The sequence below is a fragment of the Phoenix dactylifera genome, chromosome 7, assembly GCF_009389715.1.
Source record: "Phoenix dactylifera cultivar Barhee BC4 chromosome 7, palm_55x_up_171113_PBpolish2nd_filt_p, whole genome shotgun sequence".
Classification (NCBI taxonomy): domain Eukaryota; kingdom Viridiplantae; phylum Streptophyta; class Magnoliopsida; order Arecales; family Arecaceae; genus Phoenix; species Phoenix dactylifera.
The window spans coordinates 14,210,948-14,232,939 of record NC_052398.1 but is presented as its reverse complement, the minus strand read 5'-3'; the positions used below and the strand labels follow the sequence as shown (position 1 = coordinate 14,232,939).

The 21,992-nt window shown below is 33.9% G+C and overlaps 1 protein-coding gene and 1 long non-coding RNA gene across 2 annotated transcripts; one reads left to right on the top strand and one right to left on the bottom strand.

Moving 5' to 3' along the window:
• Positions 1-6,470: 6,470 nt before the first annotated feature.
• LOC120111368 (alpha-humulene synthase-like) lies at positions 6,471-12,453 on the top strand. The gene is made up of 7 exons (XM_039128364.1): positions 6,471-6,654; positions 9,897-10,155; positions 10,229-10,601; positions 10,842-11,060; positions 11,201-11,339; positions 11,603-11,851; positions 11,933-12,453. The coding sequence occupies exons 1-7, from the start codon at positions 6,499-6,501 to the stop codon at positions 12,224-12,226; spliced, it is 1,689 nt and encodes a 562-aa protein (XP_038984292.1). The 5' UTR covers positions 6,471-6,498; the 3' UTR covers positions 12,227-12,453.
• Positions 12,454-12,732: 279 nt separating this feature from the next.
• LOC120111369 lies at positions 12,733-13,514 on the bottom strand. Its single transcript, XR_005512594.1, has 2 exons — positions 13,295-13,514; positions 12,733-13,188 (listed from the first exon to the last, which is right to left on the bottom strand). It is a non-coding gene; the product is annotated as an uncharacterized LOC120111369 (long non-coding RNA).
• Between the last annotated feature and the right edge of the window lie 8,478 nt (positions 13,515-21,992).

Sequence of the window (21,992 nt, the reverse complement as noted above, 5' to 3'; positions counted from 1 at the left end):
GTATGCTGGAATGGAATAGATTTATATTGATTTTCTGAATATATAATTGACTAACTACAATCAAATTTTATAAAAATGATTGCTGCAATTCTTTTAATATGCGAAACTTTAAAGAAGAACCACTAAAATGTCAAAATGGTCGTATCCTTTGGATTTTATTTACATTTTCTATTATAAATTTATTTTTTAATTACTATATATTCCTACATTTCTATTTTATTTTTTTTGGTAGCTAAACAAAAATATATTAGTTGACATAGATTCTGGCAAATAAATGTGCTGATTTCTATACATAATGCAGGAATATTAACCTGACATAGATGGTAATATCACAAAATTTATATGCTTCTTGATTTCCATCAGAATTTAGAATAGCTGTTATATGTAAAAATATCAATTAATATGGCGCTTATACAGGCTGTTCCTAACGCATAAGGTAGTGTTCGCCTGCTGAATAAAATTTGTGCTGCATAAGTTTGGAGGGATAGGATTTATTCCATAAAAGAGGAAAAGTTAGGTGTTTGGATAGGTGGATAAGTCGGGTTTTTTTTTGTCATGATAGTATTTTGTCAGGTGCAAGGTTGCCTTCACATCAGCTGTGAAAAAGGGAATAAGCATGGAAGCATGAGGTTGCTGAAATATCACCCCTTCCCAAGCTTCCTTGAATTCTTTTCTAATTCCATTGGCTTTGAGCAAAATTTCATTATACTAAATTAGAGGAAAGGACATGTTTATGGATTTTGTGATGAAAATGAGGTCCGACATCGTCCCCCTTCTCTTGGTGATATGATCATAAATGAATATAGTTTGGAAAATATATATTAAAGTTAAAAAGAAAATCCTATTTCTGTAGCATTGTACATTATACACAATTGATGATTCACATAATTCAGTATATACACATAACTGATGATCTATATCGAAAAAATTATCAATTTCTCATATTATAATATATAAACACAAATTATGACCCACACGCATATGAATGAAAGATTGTGATACTGAGATTTTTTTTTTTCTGTATTGTGATTGATCCACTGGTCTGCCCTATAAAAAATAACAAGCTAGGTAAATGAACATGCAACTCTTATAACATTTGTAACATCTCAATTTAGAGAAATTGAAAGCTATATTGTCCTGATAAGCACCATCTCATGCTTCCCTTCGAAACTAAATTGACTTTAGCTGTAGAAGGCTAAACTGACCTTTGTTTTGAAGAAAAAATGGATTTAGAGCTGCATACATCAATATTTGGTCATATGGATAGAATGGACTGCATTTCCCTGTGCAATCCATCTGATGTCGATCTATCCTCAGTTCCACAAATGCAGGTTACAATAGTTGCCATTTGAACTTTTAGGCATGCATCCCATTGTCATGTAACAGAACTTACAATCCTACGCGATGCACAACAGTCAACAGGTTTGTGTTTTTCTATCTCTTCTTTTCTTTTTCTTCTACTAGCATTTGCCATGTACTTATGCTTGTGATATTTTGAACTAATGTATGGTCAGTAAACATCAAATGCATTGGTTGTTCAGCATCTACTCCGATCAAGATATAGTTAAAACTCTTATCTGACCATGTTTGACTTCATGATTCGTTCTAGGACTTACTGTGCCGAAATTGCACACGATGTTTCTACAAGGAAGCACATTATTTACTCATTATTTTGGTTTTTGTGAACTTTATTTTCCATGTAGCTGAACCCAACTACTTTGAGATCAAAGCTTAGTTGAGTTGAGCTGAGGGTGTTTCAGTCAGCAGATTTTGTTCTCCAGGTTACAACATGTGTTCCTGATTATAGTTTTCTGTGCTGACTGAACTTGAATTCTCACCAGAGTTGATCACTGCTAGTGTCGTTATGTTTGTATCTGCTGTCGGTGATATTTATGGTTAGGTTGGAAAACTTATTTGGAGCTCTAGTACTGATTATGCTTGGCAGCTCATCTACCTGTTTAGTTATGTTGGAAACTCAATTAAAGATGCAAAATAAAGAAATGTACAATATATATATTTATATTAGTATTAATTTTACTAGTCATATGTTAAAATATAATTAATTTTGTATTAATTTTTAAGTATATCTTTAATTAAGGAACAAAATTAAATTTTATAATGTTGTTTGTTATATTTTTTCGGAGCCTTCTATTGTATCATATATCTTGGCTGAATTTTAAACTGGCATCCATTATATTATAATGCCTATAATCATTCATAGTTTATCTCATTTTACTCTTTCTTTATTTCTATTCATATTTTTAGCTTCCAATTTAATGATTTTTTATTTTAATTTATTTTTATTTTGTTTATTATAATTTAATATACTCTTCATTATCTATTTTATGTTTTGATTGCATGTTTTTTATTTTATTTATATTTAGTATCTATTTTATATTCACTATTTTCAATTCGTATTGTTATTTTAGATTTTTTATTTATAATCTTCTTATATTATGTTGTGCCTATTTTATTCCTATGTTAATCTTAAATTAACATATTTTCTAAGATTCTCATTCCATTTTCTTTGGTATTTATGACATTTTTACTAAATTTTTATTTCATACTTGATATTGAAATTTATTATTTCAATATATTTTAGCATTTTTATAATATATTTTTATTTTGTATTTAATATTATTTATTGATTTTTTTTATTTTAGTTAATTTATACTTAATATACACTGCATAATGCTCATTTGCTAGCATTTAGCAAATAGTCAATCTCTAAATAATAACTAATATATTATTACACTATGTGCGACTTTATTTTTGTAAAATAATATTTTCTAATTAAATATATTTTAAATTATTTATTTTAAATATAAGTATTGAAAATTATTTAGTCAAATATTTTATTAACTAGTTTATTATCAAAATATACTTTTATTCTTATTGAAATGGCTATTTCCTATTTAAGTGTGGAATCTCCATTTCTTCATGAAGGAACAATGATTTCAAAGAAAATGTGATTTCATTATGTTTAACTTTACTAAATGTTGAGGGAAACCCATGTATAAACGACGGTTGATCTCGCTTCCACACCTAGCTATTCTACGTTTGAAGTTTTCGACTTGTTATAATTTGTTATATTATTGTATTGCATTTTAAGAACAGTTGGAAAAAAAGGAAAAAATTATGTCCTGCGCATTGCGTAGGGCATATTGATGATGGTGTTTTTGTATGGAGACCCAACTTGTGTAGAATTCTCCATTTACCATGTGGATATTGATATCAGTGATGACAATATTAATGGTAGGAGTTTTTGCTCAACCATTCTATTTTTTTTGGAGTTCTCTATTCGTCATATAGATGCTGGTATTAATATGCTAGTCATCATTAAAATTTATTGCTTGATCTGCAATAGATACTAATGATGCTTGCATTACTATGCTCAACATTATTAAATTTTATTGCTTAACATGCAATAGAAGTTTGGCTATTAAAGCCTTCTAAGTAATTTACATTATTATGTTGCAATTTGAAAATAATTGAAAAAAAAAGAAAAAACCACGCCCTGGGCAAAGTGTAGGGTCGATATTAATAACATGAGTTTCTACACGAAGACTCACCTTGTGCAAAATTCTTTGTTTTCCATGTGGAAGCCGGTATCATTGACACTAGTGCTCATGATAGGAGTTTTTGCTCGACCGTCATAATAGTTCATTATTTAATGTATGATAGAAATTTGCATATTTAACTCTTATGTACATTGCATTTCAAAGATTGTGAGAAATGGAGAAAAAAATTGTACGATACATATCGCATTGAAATGTGTAGGAAGATTTCAAATTCAAAATAGAGTTGCATTTTTCTTTTTGATCTTCTTTACAATTGATTATCTCTTATTAAAATATAAAAGTAAGCTATCATTTGCTTTTAAAGGCATTTCTCTAGGTACATTTTTATTGACTTCATGTGAGAGAGCACTTTCTCATCTTTGTTTAATTGATAAACAAAGAAACCGTAGCAACCAATAGTGATAATGTATTTATCATTTGAATTATCTATATAAATTTTAAATATCCTATTATCATAATCATCCTCCTTTCTCCTTATCATATGTATCTAATGGCACGCTCAATGCTAGTAATTATATATATATATATAGTTTAAACTTTACAAAATTCTCTCCAGGTCTTAGTTAAATATGCACAAATTAGCTTTCTTTGCATTTCCTTTTTGGAAAATAACAATGAAAGTGCCACAATAATCCATCAAATGCAAGATCTCTACCCACACAAGTGTCTTCTAAGCTCCTTTTGCATTTGAAAAACATGATTATATCTCCAATATTCAGATAATGGAATTTACTTCTAATTTTTTTCCTTTTCTATAAAAAAATATACTAGAGAAGAGAAAAGAAAATGTTTTTGGAGAATATGGTGGGAATTATATTTTTCTCGACATGCCCTTGTTAAACAGAGGCGAGCCAACTAATAATTCCAAATTCTAGGGATACATGTCCAAACATTATGATTGAGATTCCTCACCTAAACCGACCTAATTTTTTAGTATTCATTTATGGGACAAGTACTGCATGATGAGACTCCTCACCAAGGAGGGGGGGAGAGCTACTCTCCCATGATTTCTTTATTTAGAGTGAGCTAATCATGTATTACTTGTTTGATGAAATGGAAGCTTTGAATTACTTTGGTTCTTGGTGATAAAATAAAAATCCGCTATCTATAACTTCCTGGATTAGGTTGCTACTAAATTCTAAATTTAAGTTTGAGTTTAAATGGAGGCAATTTTTATAGGATGGAAGAAATCCAATCGTGTTGATCTTCTTTTCTTATCTCCAGAGAATGCTCTATCAAAATAACTCTATTTTCATCTGTGTCAGCCATTTTTGTGCGTGAGAGAGAGAGAGAGAGAGAGAGAGAGAGAGAGAGAGTATTTTTCAAGCCTTCAAGGCCATGGCAAGGAAAAGAGGGGGAAAAAAGGCTAGAGGGAAGCACTCCTATAGGGTAGTTCTATATACACCCCCCCTATTGCTCAGGACACCCCCCAAAAACCAAAAAAAAAAATACCCAAACTAACCTTTAGTGTAATTACCATATTGCCCTTGAAATTTTCTCATACACCCCCCCTTCCTCCTCCTCCGTTTCGTTTTGAAAAGAAAAAAAAAAAACACCCCTCAAACCCCCCTTAAACCCCTCCTCCCCCGTTCCCCCTTCTCCCTCTCGTCGCCGGCATTCTCCCGATCTCCGACCACCTCGCCGGCTTCTCCCGGAACCACCTCGCCGGCTTCTCCCAAAATTTTTTTTTTTCACGGTTCGTGCTCCGTTCGGCACTGGATCGCCGAACAAAAGGCTTCTGTTCGGCTGAACAGTGCCGAACAGAAGCCTTCTGTTCGGCAACCCTCAACCGAACAGATCTGTTCGGCTGCACAGTGCCGAATAGAAGGCTTCTGTCCGGCACTGTTCAGCCGAACAGAAGCCTTTTGTTCGGCGATCCAGTGCCGAACGGAGCACGAACCGTGAAAAAAAAAATTTCGGGAGAAGCCGGCGAGGTGGTTCCGGGAGAAGCCGGCGAGGTGGTCGGAGATCGGGAGAATGTCGGCGACGAGAGGGAGAAGGGGGAACGGGGGGGTTTTGGGCGTTGGCGAGGTGTTTTGGAGGGGAAGAGCGGGGTGGGGGGGGGGGTTTGGGGGGTGTAGAGAGCAATTTAGGTGAGGGGGTGGGGAGGGTGGGGGGTAATTTAGGAATTTTTAATTTTTTAGGGGTGTCCTTAGCAAATGGGGGGGTGTAGAGAGTATTTAATTTTTTTTTAATTTTTGGGGGGTGTCCTGAGCAATAGGGGGGGGGGTGTATATAGAACCACCCACTCCTATAGCATGAAAATAAGCTAACGTAACCTCATCAAAAAACAAGAATTAGTTTATATCACCCATATGTCATTAAGATTGCAGTTTTCAGTCAATGTTGGAGTGCTCTGAAATTCTAGTGCATGCATGGTTAAATCGTGTACGAAACCCCCGGTCCCTCAACTCAGCATGTCCGTACAGCATTCCTTTATTAAGGATAGCATGCTTCATAATATATGGTTATCGTTTTTTTCCCCCAAGTTGCTGACAAGAAGTGATGAGACTTCTCGTGTTTTATCTTCCAATCATGACAATCCAATTGTTTCCTAGAGGGTAATGGTTGATAAGTACATGCCACCATAAATTCTTGCATATGCCCCTCGCTTTGTGTTACACCATAATAAAATCCCAGTAATTAGGATCAAGCTGGCTCTTCAATCGCGTACAAATCAATTCCATTAATTATTGCATTGAAAACCCCAAGCCGCCAACGTGGCATATCGGTGAGGTTCTCATTTTTTTCATGGAAAAGAAGACAAGACTTCTCGCATCATATCTTCCATTTCCCATAGGCCAACAGTTCCCAGAGCGTGACGGCGGTAGGTATGTACCACTATAAATTATTATATATACCCCTTGCTTGGTTCCCCAGCCTCATCCAAGATCTTCGCTTGCTAGTTCTATTCCATATGTCGAGCAGCGTGGCGATGGAAGCCCACGGATCTACACAGCATTCTTCAGTGCCATGCAATGGCGATGGAACCATTCGCTGTCTTGCAAACTACCACCCTACCGTTTGGGGTGATTACTTCATTGAAAACTATCCATTACTTTCGAATCTTCAGGTTACCTCTTTCTCCTTTACAATACAGTTGTTTGTCCTCTGATGAACTTCATAACAGACAAAATGCTGAAGAATGTTTTTTTTTCTTCAACCTCGTGTTAATGTTTTTTCAGTTGATGCAAATTTCTACGCTAGGGAGTTGTTGGACGTTCGTATAAATTTTAAATTAAAGATACATATATAGTTGTGTGTTTTATTATATCAGCATCTATGAGAGTCGCCAACAAAGGTACGTAGGAGTGCCACTTTCGTGAGTCAGATTTCTCCCTTCAGGTTACCTCTTTCTCCTTTACAGTACAGATGTTTGTCCCCTGAACCTCGTAACAGACAAAACGCTGGAGAATGTTTTTTTTTTTTCAACCTCGTGTTGATGTTTTTTCAGTTGATGCCTATGCTAGGGAGTTGTTGGACGTTCGTGGAAATTTTAAGTTAAAGATACATATATATAGTTGTATGTTTTATTATATCAGCATCTATGAGAGTCGCCAACAAAGGCACGTAGGAGTGCCACTCTCATGAGTCAGATTTCTCTCTTCAGAGGTAAGGTGCCGCAGGGCTTGGATAAGTCCAATTAAAATCAAATGTTCCACTCTCATGGTTTCGGGATAAATTTGTCCAATGATCTATCCAAATCCTTGGATGCTTGGAGTTGGACATGTCTCATTTGCTAATCTCATAGCTGCACTAACTTGGAAAAGGTAACTCTCTCTTTACTCGTCCCTCCTTGTACAGAAACTTCAGCTCTTCACAAGAGTCTCTCTCTCTCTCTCTCTATATATATATAGCTCGAAAATTCAACCTAAATAGGGTGGTGATGGAGAGTGATTGCCTCACCCTGCTGAAGCTTTTGAGGCGGGTTGGGAATCTCTCTCATGGTATGTATACCCTTATCAAGAGAGTTCGGATCGTCAATGATCACCATATCATTCATCACAAAGATGAACAACTTAGGTGCCAAGCATAGTGCATCATGCTAGGGTGCCAAAATAGTCATCTATCTCCATGATGGGATGACATGGTGGCTATCGAGAGTTGTATAGCCCTCTACTGTGCAAAACATGCACCGTAGATGACCGCAACTCCTTATAAAGATCTTGTCAAACGCTGGCTCCAAAATTTCAAGCCACTATCTCTATATATAAGTTATATATAACTGTTTGGAAGCAAATCAAGCTGCTGACTGAATAACAAACTGAGCATATAGTACTAAGGCATCGTGGTTTGAGGAATGTTATACAGTTAGCATACATATATTTTGTATTTTTATGTACGTGGATCTAAATAAATAAAAAAAACCAATGAAAGGATAATAGAATGCTTATGAACTACTAACCTGAATACTCGAGATTGTTTTGAATCTTAAACTAAGATGTTGAATGAAATGACATGCATGGATATGGTTATTCATTTTTAACTACTCTCAAAATCCTTTTTCATTTATCTATACATATGTATGTACATACATACATATATCCACGTACACACGCTATGACACTAAATGAAAGAGGTAAATTCTGCATTAGATCCCATCTGTCAAGTTTGCTCATCAGAATACCCTTAGTTCTGTCTTTATGAATATATTGAGAAGTTAAATATATAACCTACATAAATGTCTATTTATTTTTGTGCCTCTATTGTCATGACCCGGATCAGGACACAGCCGTGCTACTGTAGGGTATTGCCCACAATAACATGAAGCCCGTGATAACAATAACTCTTACATGTAACAAGATAAAATTTCATCAATTTTATTTGCAATTCAATAGGAAGTAGCTACAGAGTATCTAAATCAAGTATTTGAGTTTACAAGATTATAATCCAAATTTATTAATATGGCTACATCTATAAAATCTTGTATCTATGCTTCAAACCTCATTTTCTTTTGCTCTTCCCCGCTCCTAGCAACCTTAATTATCTAAAATATAAAAAAAATTAAAGGAGGCATATAAGCTTTGCAGCTCAGTAAGTGACCATGCACCACCTGACTGGATCAAGCATGTGTTTTTTCATGTCAATGCATCATTTACAGAAAATAACAGTTAATCCAAAGTAAGCATTTCATAGCATATATATTAAAATATGTCATAAGCAAATCATGTATGCATGAATTATTTACTTTCCATAAACATTGCTTCAAATTTATTTTGCAATATAGATGCATAACTCATTTCTCTTTTTCTGCCATTTAGCCTGATCACATTTTAAAACCTTGCTGATAGATTAGCGTGCTACTATAGTCACTATAATTCCATGACATGGCCGTCTTCGTAATCGAAGAGATTCATAATTCATATTCGATACCAACTTTAACTCGTCGATAGAGGGCCATTTTTGTTGAATGCTAGCTCCAAAATGTCGATTGGCCTCTATTTCTAGAGGCGGCCATAGCTATCTGAGAGCTTTTAAAATATTTCATTATTTTTCATAAACCACACCATTAATAGTAAAGCACGAGCAGAAGATCGGGATCGCCATCCTCTGTTCTATATTTCTTTCTTTTTTTTTTTTTTTTACACACATAGATATACGCATGCACAGAAATCAACTGCAATCCCTATCCAACCACTTTATCTAGAAAATTGGTACTTATTTTCAGGGCTTCTAGAACTCAAGGAGTGCTTTCCTCTGTTGAGCTTCTTCTTCTCAAATTCAATACTATATACTTTTATTATAATTGTTTGGCAAAACAAGCTATGGACATCGTCAACAAATCAAACTTGATGAGTCAATTGTTTGCATATATTTTTTGCTATCTTGCCCAATTTGAAACTTCTAGTATACAATATATAAAGTGAACTCTGGGTGATCCACCATCACCCAGAGTTCTAATCATCTCGCATGCAATCACATGAGATGAAATTTTATATTCCATTATTGATCAGGATTTGGGACTCTCTCAAGGATCTGACAGTCAATTAATTCTATTCTTTTTTCATTGTAATTTTATCTGGACTCTTAAACGTGATACAAAGATCCTAAACCGTTTATATTTACTCTCATCTCTTAAAGAGGGAGCAAGAGTGTAAACTCTAATATATTTTTATTTTCCTTAGAAAAATGCAGCTTTGTTTGAATGAATAATTTTGAATTAGAAACAAAACCTACTAACGGAGGCTGCATGTGAAAGGAAGGACAAAGACCGTTTTACACAGAGAAACTATCTATCAATGACCAATGTGCACTTTCCAAGATCAATGCTGTAACGTTATTTATCTCTTCATAATATTGAGTGTATATTTGCAGAAATCAGAGGCATGTATTGGAAAGAGGATAGGAGAGCTAAAAGAGGAAGTAAAGAACTTGCTACAAAATGCTAATGATCACTTGCAAGAGATGGAATTAATTGATGCACTTCAACGCCTGGGAGTGGCATATCACTTTGAAAAGGAAATAGATGAGATACTAAGCCAAATATATCATGCCCATATTGAGGGTGAAGATTTGCATGCTGTTGCCCTCCGCTTTCGACTCTTGAGACAGCATGGCTATAACATATCCACGAGTAAGCAATTTTCAGTTATTGTTGTTGTTCTTCTTTTATGTTTCCTCACATAAGATGCACAAACTTTGTGTAGATATTTTTATCAAGTTCAAAGAAGTTGAAGGGGGTTTCAATGCTACCTTAAGAAATGATGTGAAGGGTTTGTTAAGCCTATATGAAGCTGCTTATCTTGGCACCCTAGAAGATGATATATTGGATGAAGCACTTAATTTTGCAAAAGTCCATCTCAAGTCCATGGAAAGGCAGATGAGAACACCTCTTGCAACACGAGTATTAGATGCCCTTGAGATGCCTTTACATAGGAGAATGGGGAGGTTAGAGGCAAAGAATTATATCTCCATTTACCAAGAAGATGAGAGACGAATTAATGAGGTACTGGAGCTCGCAAAGTTGGATTTTCATATGCTGCAATCAATTCATAGAGAAGAAGTCAGGAGCATCTCCATGTAAGTTTCCATCTGTCAAGTTACGAACATCAGATTGCTGATTAGATTCATTCATTCATTTATCTATTTTTGATGAAGTCTCTTAAGTCTTTACCATGTTACTTGTTTGTAATATTGTACCAACTTAAGTATTTCCTCCCTACATCAATCGTACATGATGCATTTTTGTGGCACTTTGATTTTATTGAGGTTGCATTTTTATTTAAAATAAATTTGGCACACCTTGTGCATCTCATATAGGTGGTGGAAAGCACTTGGCCTTGCGAAAAAGCTAACCTTCAGCAGGGACAGAGTAGTCGAGTGTTATTTTTGGATTCTTGGGGTATATTTTGAGCCTCATTATTCTCGAGCTCGAATTTATATGACAAAGGTGATCGCTTTACTCTCAATCATGGATGATATCTATGATAATTATGGAACGGTAGAGGAACTCCAGACATATACTAAAGTAATCCAAAGGTTTGAGCATCTCGTATCAGCACTTGAATTTTTGTTTTTTTGTTGTTTTGTTTTTTCAAAAGAAACATTTGGAAGTTGGATAGACAATAAACATAGTATATGACATAAAAGCTAACTACAGTAGATGTACCCGCATGCAGGTGGGACATAGAGGCAGCGGATCAGCTAGAGGAGGTCTTTAAACTCCATTTCCTTAATCTATATAACACAGTCAAGGAATTTGAGGACGAGCTCGCAGAGGAGGGAAACTCCTATAGAGTGGACTATCTTAAAGAATCAGTACGATTTCTACCTTATCATATCATCAAGCTCTTTTTTTTTTGAATAATTTTTGTCAAAAAAAACAAACAACTCATGATAGCATGAATCTCGAATCTGAGTCAACTATTAATCTTCCTTTTCTAAATATATATCTACTAAATCACCATCAACGTTAGCTATTTCATTTTTTATGTCATTCTTGGAAAGAGTATTATTACTGTTTGGACTCAGAGAACATGGTAGGATTTGCATAGTTTTGTTGAGATTTGAATCTGATGCAGCTCAAAAAATTATCGAGGGCTTATTTTGAAGAAGCCAAATGGAGGGATGAAGGTTACGAGCCACCTCTTAAAGAATATCTGAATGTTTCACTGATCTCCTCTGCCTGTCCTGTACTATCATGTGCTTCTTTTGTTGGCATGGGAGAAGAAGCAACGAAGGAGGCATTCGATTGGGTTACAAGCTTCCCAAGAATCATAAAGGCTATATCCATGATCTGCCGGCTCCTGGATGATGTTGTATCCAATGAGGTAATAATGTTTTACCTAAGCCATTTTCGAGGTTGTTTTGTATAATTGTTTTAGTTATACGTTCTTTTCTAAATCATGTAGTTTGAACAAGAGAGGAAGCATGTCTCATCGGCTGTCCAGTGCTACGTTAAAGAGCATGGCACTTCAGTGCAGGAGGCATGTGAGAAGCTACTGGGGATGATCGAAGATGAATGGAAAATTCTGAACCAGGAGTGTCTTAATATGGCTGCCATGCCAACGTCTTTGATCATGCGGATCATCAACTTCATACGAACGATGGAAACCATATACAGGAAGTATGATTCATACACGCACGCTTTGGATACAATGAAAGATCATATCACATCATTGCTAGTCGAGCCCATTGCCTTCTGAGAAGAAATCTATGGTCCCTTATTTCATATAGGTTCACCTACACCTACCTATCCAGGACATCGCAGATTTGCATATCTGCTATGGGTATCTTATAGCGTGGGAATAAGTCCTGTGTTTCCATATATATTCTTGGTATCTTATAGCATGTGTAATCCTTTAAAACACTTATGATTGTCATGTGAGCGAGTTAATTCTCAATAAAGTTGTACGATCTTATTATATAATCATCTTGACTATGGCAACGAGTTTATAAAAGATATTGTTAAGTAACTCGAGCAACAAGAAGCAATAAGAAACAATGGAGGGCATTATTTGAAACCTTCATCGAATTGTGATGGTCTGCCAGTGCAAGAGAAGAAGAGGTATTCATCTTGACAGTCCTGAAGACCAATTTGTTCTTCAGGAGATGGGGAGGTACAGTTGACTGTCAGAAATGGAAGTATTGATTTTTATTAGAGGAGCAGAACTGATGAGAAAGCGCCCAGGTAGAAAAAAGAAACAAAAGATCTTTCAACAAGTTACCTGATGGATATTATAAATACAATGATGGTACAAATTGTCTACATGAACATCACAAATGCCAATCCGATTGTGAAATTACAAGATTAAAACCACATCACATGTGATGGCAAAAAGAGATGAAGCAATTGGATGATGATTAGCTTGTTATCTAGGATGGAGAAGTTGTTCCCAAACTTTGCTACATCTTTTGAGCAACGAGCTTCCTGACTCTTTCTCGTCTCTGTCAGATCTAATAATCTGTAGCAAGGAGTGCGGTTCTCTAGCAGTTTCTGCTGAGATGATGGCATCAGTATGTTGATGAAGCTTGATGGGCATCTGTCATGAGATTCAGCAGAGTAGTGCTTAAACATCTCCAGCAGGACTGGCATGAGAATGTTTTTCTCTGAAGTTCCAAAGATCATTTAGTTCTCCTCTTATCCCACCCAAAATAACAGCAGCACCTGATAATTTAACCCCAGAAATGGACATCATTCATGAACGACATCATAACAGATCAATGGAAGATTTAAATATTCACAAGCAGAACAAGTAGATTCCGTTCATTACCTAAGGTGCAGGGAACCAAGTAGAGCAGGGCAGGCTGTCCATGTCCATTCATTAGATTTAGGTATAAGCCAAGATACGTCGAGGATAAGCCTGCAAAAGAGCGGGACTTTTCTCAGGACAAAGTGCCTGTTACAACTGACCAGGTGGACCCAAGCATTTCTATTTTGTTCTCTGCTATTGTACAAAAAAAAAAAAAAATTTCAGTCTCGTGCATTTCCCATTATTTGGTTCTCTTCTTTTAGAATTCAGTAGTGTCAATCAGTTAAAGTTGTACTCCATATTTTAGCTGAATTTATTCCCACAAGAGACAGCTTTTAAAGTAATAAAAGCTTTGTTAGACCTTTTAAGGATGAGTATAAATTGACCAGATTATCTAATAAGATGAACAAAAACAGCAAGAATATTTGATCACATTAGTTTTCTGTTTAAGTCTAAAGCAGAAAACATCAACTTCCAAGTCCACAAAAGCATCAAGGGAAATGTTGTAGGAGCAAGATTATGCAAACTTCCATGCAAGGTTTTGAAGTGAAAACTTGTACTGGCCAGTGCAGATTGCACCATTTTCACCCAATATGGTACAAGGGTTAGATACGCACCCATACAAACACATGGTACAGGTACTGTTCTGACTCCAATAGCATATCGTATATCACCACAGGAGTGTATAATACTTGAACAACCTGTACTGGTAAGTTACCAGCACACAGTCCAGTGCTGAGACTTAAAGCAGTGCTTCCGGCAAATTTGTATTTGTGCATTTAGTTTCAACGTGACCAATTTGAGCTAGATTCGATTACTTTATGCCCTTCCATATTAAAGGCATTTAGGCCCTGTTTGGGAGAGCTTTTGGAGGGCCAGAAAGCATTTTCTGGCCCTCCAAAAGTACTTTTAGATAAAAAACTATGTTTGGTAAATTTTTCAAAAAGCTGTTTCAGCTTTTGCGGGAAGCTGAAAACAGCTTTTGGGAGGAAGCTCCAATTTGGAGCTTTTGGGAGGAAGCTGTTTCAGCTTTTTCGGAAAGCTGTATTTTTGACAAAAATGCCCATATTAAAATAACATAATTACATAGTTTGTCCCTTTATAAACCTAAAAATCTGCTGGAGCCAAGAACCCTAGCCGTCAGACTCCCTTCCATAAGAAAATGTATTTTTTTTTTAATTTTTGTATTCATCTCTTGAACCACATTTTAGAAGAAAATTTTTTTAATCCTTTTCCATACCTTCCAAAATCAATCTACTGTTTTTTTTTTTTTTTATCATCAACCTTGCGGCCCACGCTGAGGTCCTCCTCGAGCGTGGACCACGAAGAAGAGCCCCTGGACCGCGAAAAATTATTTTATGAAAAATTATGAAAAATTATTTTATACTAATAATTATAATATTTTATACCTTTATTTTTGTGTTATACTATAAATATAATATCATATTATATTATATCATAATACATTAATATGTTATGTTAAATAATTTAATATTATGTTATATTATGTAAAATTAATTTATACTAATAATTATAATATTTTATACCTTTATTTTTGTATTATACTATAAATATAATATCATATTATATTATATCATAATACATTAATATGTTATGTTAAATAATTTAATATTATGTTATATTATGGAAAATTAATTTATACTAATAATTATAATATTTTATAACTTTATTATTGTATTATACTATGAATATTATATTATATTACATTACATTATAATACATTAATATGTTATTTTAAATAATTTAATATTATGTTATATTATGGAAAATTAATTTATAGTAATAATTATAATATTTTAACTTTTATTATTGTATTATACTATAAATATAATATATATTATATTATATCATAATACATTAATATGTTATGTTAAATAATTTAATATTATGTTATATTACCAAATATTAATTTACTCTAATAATTATATTACTATTATGCTATATTAACATAATATTATTTTATATTACAATAATATTATACTATATTGTATATTTATGTATTAATTTATGTTATGTTTTATTATATTCTGTTGTATAATACTATGCAATGTCCTTTATGGTAATTTTGTCATACAAAAGTACTTTCTCAATTTGTTTACCAAACACAAAACAAAGTACAACAGCACTTTACGAATGTAGTTACCAAACAGCAAACAGCTTTTTATAACAGCTCTACTTGAGACAGCTCTACTTCCAACAGCTCTACTTCTAACAGCTCTACTGCCAACAGCTCCCCCAAACAGGGCCTTAGGAAATGATCCAATGTTTTTTATAAGCAACAATAACCATTAAGCTGGACTGCTATTTTATCCACAAAAAAGTGTGAAAAAGGACATTTGTGGCTTTTTACATCACACCGATGGAATAACCGAAGGAATAATAGGTCAACATGTGTAATACTCAGGCCTTTTAAAGCCTAGAACTAAACTAGGTCAGGTCCATTTGACCGGCCCAGAAGTTTGTTTTGGCCTAAAAGAAGAAAAAAAATAGCACGTGCCGCGCACATGCCTGGAGGGAAGAAGACTCCCTCCTGATGGGAGTCTTCTTTCTCCTCTGGATGTTCGGACGGAATCCAAATTTGGGTCACATTCCAGTCGCAGCCGAGCTCTATAAGAGCTCCTCCCCATCCTCTCCATCCTCTCCCGCCAAAAACCTGGCCCCAATAGGAGCTCTTCGCTGGAGATTTCTTCGAATTCCTCTTCGAAGCACGGTTGTCGTTCGCGCCGCTTCCGCTGCCTTTCGCCGCCAGAAACTAGGTAAGGACCCGGTCTGCCTTGAGCTAACTCTTTCTCTCTCCTTTTTTCGAGGTTGTTGAGAGCCGTAATTAGGCCGGTGATCACCGGATTTTAGCCGAAAAAAGGCGATGCCTTGTTTCCTCTATTTTCGGAAAAATGGCCATGTTTCTTTCGATTTCGGCTGCCCCACCGCCGACGCTTGTCGCTGGAGCCTTCCTTCGGTTCCTCACAGCGGTTGGAACCTGTCATGACCTGGATCCGGACATAATTTATCACGCCCCAAATTCAGCCCGTGACACGGCTGTGCTACAATAGGGTGTTGCCTACAATAACACGAAGCCCGTGATGATAATAATTCTTTCATGTAACAAGATAAAATTTCATCAATTTCATTTGCAATTCAATAGAAAGCAGGTATCAAAATCAAGTATTTGAGTTTGCAAGATTACAATCCTAACTTATTAATATGGCTACATCTATGAAATCTTGTATCTATGCTTCAAACCCATTTTCTTTTACTTTGCCCTGATCCTAGCAACCTTATTTATCTGAAAAAACAACGAAAATCGTATGAACTATGTGGCTCAGTAAGTAACCATGCACCATCTTACCGGATCAAGCATAATATTTCACATGCTAGTGCATATTTAAGCAAAATAACAGATATTCCAAAATAAGTATTTCATAATTCATATATTAAAACAGGTCATAAAGCAATGCATGCTCAATTATGCAAGTTCATAAGCATGGAGATGCAATGTAAAATACTGCCTTTTAAATGCTCCCATTATTCCATGTTTTAAAAATCATACTCTCAGATGGTAGTGTAGCTATGGTCACTATTATAACCTGTGATAAGGCCGTAATCTTTGCCAACTATTATACCTGTTGGCAGAGCCATATGCCAAGCTATTATACCCCAGATGAGGGTCGTATGCCGAGCTATTATACCAACTGGCGAGGACCTATACTGAGCTATTATACCCGCTAGCGAAGGTCGTACATAGCGATCTGAGAGTTCATAAATTATTTCATACTTTTTATAAACCATACATCATAAATAGGTTGGAAAACAAATAATAGCGTTGTTATGCATAATCATTCTACAAACATCAGTTTCATGCAATTTTCTACATCATCATAATTCATGTGTACACAATATAGTATTCATGAAAGATGTCATTTATTCAAAATCATGAAACACTTGCTAAATTTTGCTTAATAATTTATCAGAAAATGCATAATCAATCATACAATTTATAATTTCATATCTAAAATAATTTCAGTAATTTGAAATCAACAAAATTTGTGACAAGTTACTTGGTTCGCTCACAAAACCCTAATCTCGCCCGACAAATCCTCTATACCTATCAAACAGTTCAAAATGCATTATTCATTATTCATTATACTAGTTTTCTGTGCTGACTGAACTTGAATTTCCACCAGAGTTAATCACTATTTGTGTTGTTATGTTTATATCTGCTGTCGGTGATATTCATGGTTAGGTTGGAAAACGTATTTAGAGCTCTGGTCTTGATTATGCTTGGCAGCTCATCTATCTATTTAGTTACGTTGGAAACTCAATTAAAGATGCAAAATAAAGAAATGTATAACATATATATTTATATTAATATTAATTTTACTAGTCATATGTTAAAATATAATTAATTTTGTATTAATTTAGTTATATCTTTAATTAAGGAACAGAATTAAATTTTATTATGTTGATTGTTATATTTTTTTGGAGCCTTTTATTATATCATATATCTTAGTTGAATTTTAAACTGGCATCCATTATATTATAATGCCTATCATCGTTCATAATGAATCTCATTTTATTCTATCTTTATTTCTATTTATATTTTTAGCTTCCTTTTTAATGATTTTTATTTTCTTTATTTTTATTTTTTATTGTAATTTAATATACTATTTATTCTCTATTTTATGTATTGATTACATGATTTTTATTTATTTATATTTAGTATCTATTTTATATTCACTATTTTCAATTAGTATATTTTAGATTTTTTATTTATAATCTTCGTATACTATGTTGTGCCTATTTTATTCCTATGTTAATCTTAAATTAACATATTCTCTAAGATTTTCATTCCATTTTCTTTGGTATTTATGATTTTTTGCTAAATTTCTATTTCATACTTGGTATTAAAATTTATTATTTCAATATATTTTAGTATTTATATAATATATATTTTAATTTTGTATTAAAAATTATTTATTGATTTGTTTTATTTTGTTAATTTATCCTTAATTTACATTGCATAATGCTCATTTGCTAGCATTTAGATAGCCAATCTCTAAATAATAACTAATATATTATTAAACTATATATGTGCGACTTATTTTTGTAAAATAATATTTTCTAATTAAATATGTTTTAAATTATTTATTTTTAATATAATTATTGAAATTTATTTAGTCAAATATATTATTAATTATTTTATTATCAAAATATACTTTTATTCTTATTGAAATGATTTTTTTCCTATTTAAGTGTGGAATCACCATTTCTTCATGAAGAAACAATGATTTCAAAGAAAATGTGATTTCATTATTTTAACTTTACCAAATGTTGAGGGGGAACCCATGTATGAATTTGGGTTGATCTCACTTCCACACCTAACTATTCTAGGCTTAAAGTTTTCTACTTGTTCTAAGTTGTTATATTGTTGTATTGCATTTTAAGAACAGTTGGAAAGAGAAGAAAAAATGATATCCCATGCATCGCGTATGGCGTATTGATGATGGTGTTTTTGTATAGGGACTCAACTTATGTAGAGATCTCCATTTGCCATGTAGATACTAATACTAGTGACAACAGTATTAATGGCTGGGGTTTTTGCTCAGCTATTCTATTTTTTCAGAGTTCTCTATTCGTCATATAGATGCTGGTATTAATATGCTAGTCATCATTAAAATTTATTGCTCAATAGATACTAATGATGCTTGCATTAATATGCTCAACATTATTAAGTTTTATTGCTTAACATGCCATAGAAGTTTGTCTATTAAAGCTTTCTATTTATTGTAATTTACATTGTTATATTGCAATTTGAAAATATTTAAAAAATAAGAAAAATCCATGCCCTGTGTAAAGTGTAGGGTTGATATTAATAACTGGACTTTCTACACGAAGACTTTCCTTGTGCAAAGTTCTTTGTTTTCCATGTGGAAGCCAGTATCATTGACACTAGTGCTCATGATAGGAGTTTTTGCTCGACCGTCATAATAGTTCATTATTTAATGTATAATAGAAATCTGCATATTTAACTCTTATGTACATTGCATTTCAAAGATTGTGAGAAATGGAGAAAAAAATTGTACCATACATATCGCATTGAAATGTATAGGAAGATTTCAAATTCAAAATAGAGTTGCATTTTTCTTTTTGATCTTCTTTATGATTGACTATCTCTTATTAAAATATAAAAGTAAGCTATCATTTGCTTTTAAAGGCATTTCTCTAGATACATTTTTATTGACTTCATGTGAGAGAGCACTTTCTCGTCTTTGTTTAATTGATAAACAAAGAAACCGTAGCAACCAATAGTGATAATGTATTTATCATTTGAATTATCTATATAAATTTTACATATCCTATTATCGTAATCATCCCCCTTTCTCCTTATCATATGTATCTAACATGCTCAATGCTAGTAATATATATATATATATATATATATATATATATATATATATATATATATATATAGTTTAAACTTTACAAAATTCTCTCCAGATCTTAGTTAAATCTGCACAAATTAGCATTTTTTGCATTTCCTTTTTGGAAAATAACAATGAGAGTGCCACAATGATCCATCAAATGCGAGATCTCTACCCACACAAGTGTCTTCTAAGCTCCTTTTTGCATTTTAAAAACATGATTATATCTCCAATATTCAGATTATGGAATTAACTTCTAATTTTTTTCCTTTTTTATATAAAAAAAATGTACTATAGAAGAGAAAAGAAAATGTTTTTGGAGAATATGGTGAGAATTATATTTTTCTCGACATACCCTTGTTAAACAAAGGCGAACCAACTAATAATTTCAAATTCTAGTGATACATATCCAAACATCATGATTGAGATTCCTCACCTAAGCCCACCTGATTTTTTAGTAGGACTAGTACTGCATGATGAGACTCCTCACCAACGAGGAGGAGGAGGAGGAGGAGATTTTTTAGTAGGACAAGTACTGCATGATGAGATTGCATTGGAACCCCTGGTCCGCCAACTCAGCATGTCCAAACGGCTGTCCTTTCTTGAGGATAGCCTGCTTCATAAGATATGGCTATCATTTTTTCCCCAAGTTGTTGATGAGACTTCTTGTGTTTTATCTTCCATGGACGACAATCCAATGGTTTCCTATAGAGGGTAATGGTTGATAGGTACATGCCACCATAAATTATTGCATATGCCCCTCGCTTTGGGTTACACCCTCATCCAAGATCTTCGCTAACCCGTTCTATTCTATATAGAGGGAGCTGTACGATGGAAGCCCATTGATCTACGCACCATTCTTCAGTGTCATGCGGCAATGATGGAACCATTCGTTTCCTTACAGACTACCACCCTAGTGCCTCGAGTATCAACTGGATGAGTCTGTGGACTCCGCATTTATGCCTAGTACAGTTGTGTTATCCTCGAACATGAGGTAGAATACTCCCTGTATTTCAAGTAAATTTGCCAAGTGATCTTGTGAAAATTGTTGTTGAATGTGATTAATGTCCATTTTCTCAGCAAGGCTTTTCTGGATTGTTGGGTAAACTAGTTTACTCTTGGTTAACCCAGTTTAATTGGGTATATTATTATCATGCATTTTAGCCAACACATGATTCAAAACAGAAGTTAAAGACCCAACAGGCTGAAGGGTTGTTTTCTTTTGGGCATGGATCAGTTGATTCTTGCTTTGGATTGGAGTTTTAGATTGATCAGTGAACTGTAAGTTTAGATGCTGAGTGGATTGATTGGAATCAAGTCTTACCTTGCAATGATACAATTTCACATATCCAGATCAACCTTTGCTCAAATTTTTCGAAGTTGGAGTCTTGCAGTAGCCTTTGTCATGGCTTCCGGTAGAGTTGGTGACCTACTCCAGCCAAGGAACATTTTAAATCTCATCATGAATGCTGAAGAATTTAAATGGGAATGGAATTCGAATCCTCATTCCAATTCCAATTTTCAGAAGCAGACAGAACGTAGGAACCCATGGAGAGGGAATGGCAGTCCATTTTAATGTATAATTTAGTTGTATGCTAGAATGAAATAGATTTATATTGATTTTCTGAATATATAATTGACTAACTACAATCAAATTTTATAAAAATGATTGCTGCAATTCTTTTAATATGCGAAACTTTAAAGAAGAACCACTAAAATGTTAAAATGGTCGTATCCTTTGGTTTTTATTTACATTTTCTATTATAAATTTATTTTTTAATTACTATATATTCCTACATTTCTATTTTATTTTTTTTGGTAGCTAAACAAAAATATATTAGTTGACATAGATTCTGGCAAATAAATGTGCTGATTTCTATACATAATGCAGGAATATTAACCTGACATAGATGGTAATATCACAAAATTTATATGCTTCTTGATTTCCATCAGAATTTAGAATAGCCGTTACATGTAAAAATATCAATTAATATGGCGCTTATACAGGCTGTTCCTAACGCAAAAGGTAGTGTTCGCCTGCTGAATAAAATTTGTGCTGGATAAGCTTGGAGGGATAGGATTTATTCCATAAAAGAGGAAAAGTTAGGTGTTTGGATAGGTGGATAAGTCGGGGATTTTTTTGTCATGATAGTATTTTGTCAGGTGGCTATGCAGGGGGGAATAAATCTTGGCCATTGTTATTCCGACAAGGTTGCCTTCACATCAGCTGTGAAAAAGGGAATAAGCATGGAAGCATGAGGTTGCTGAAATATCACCCC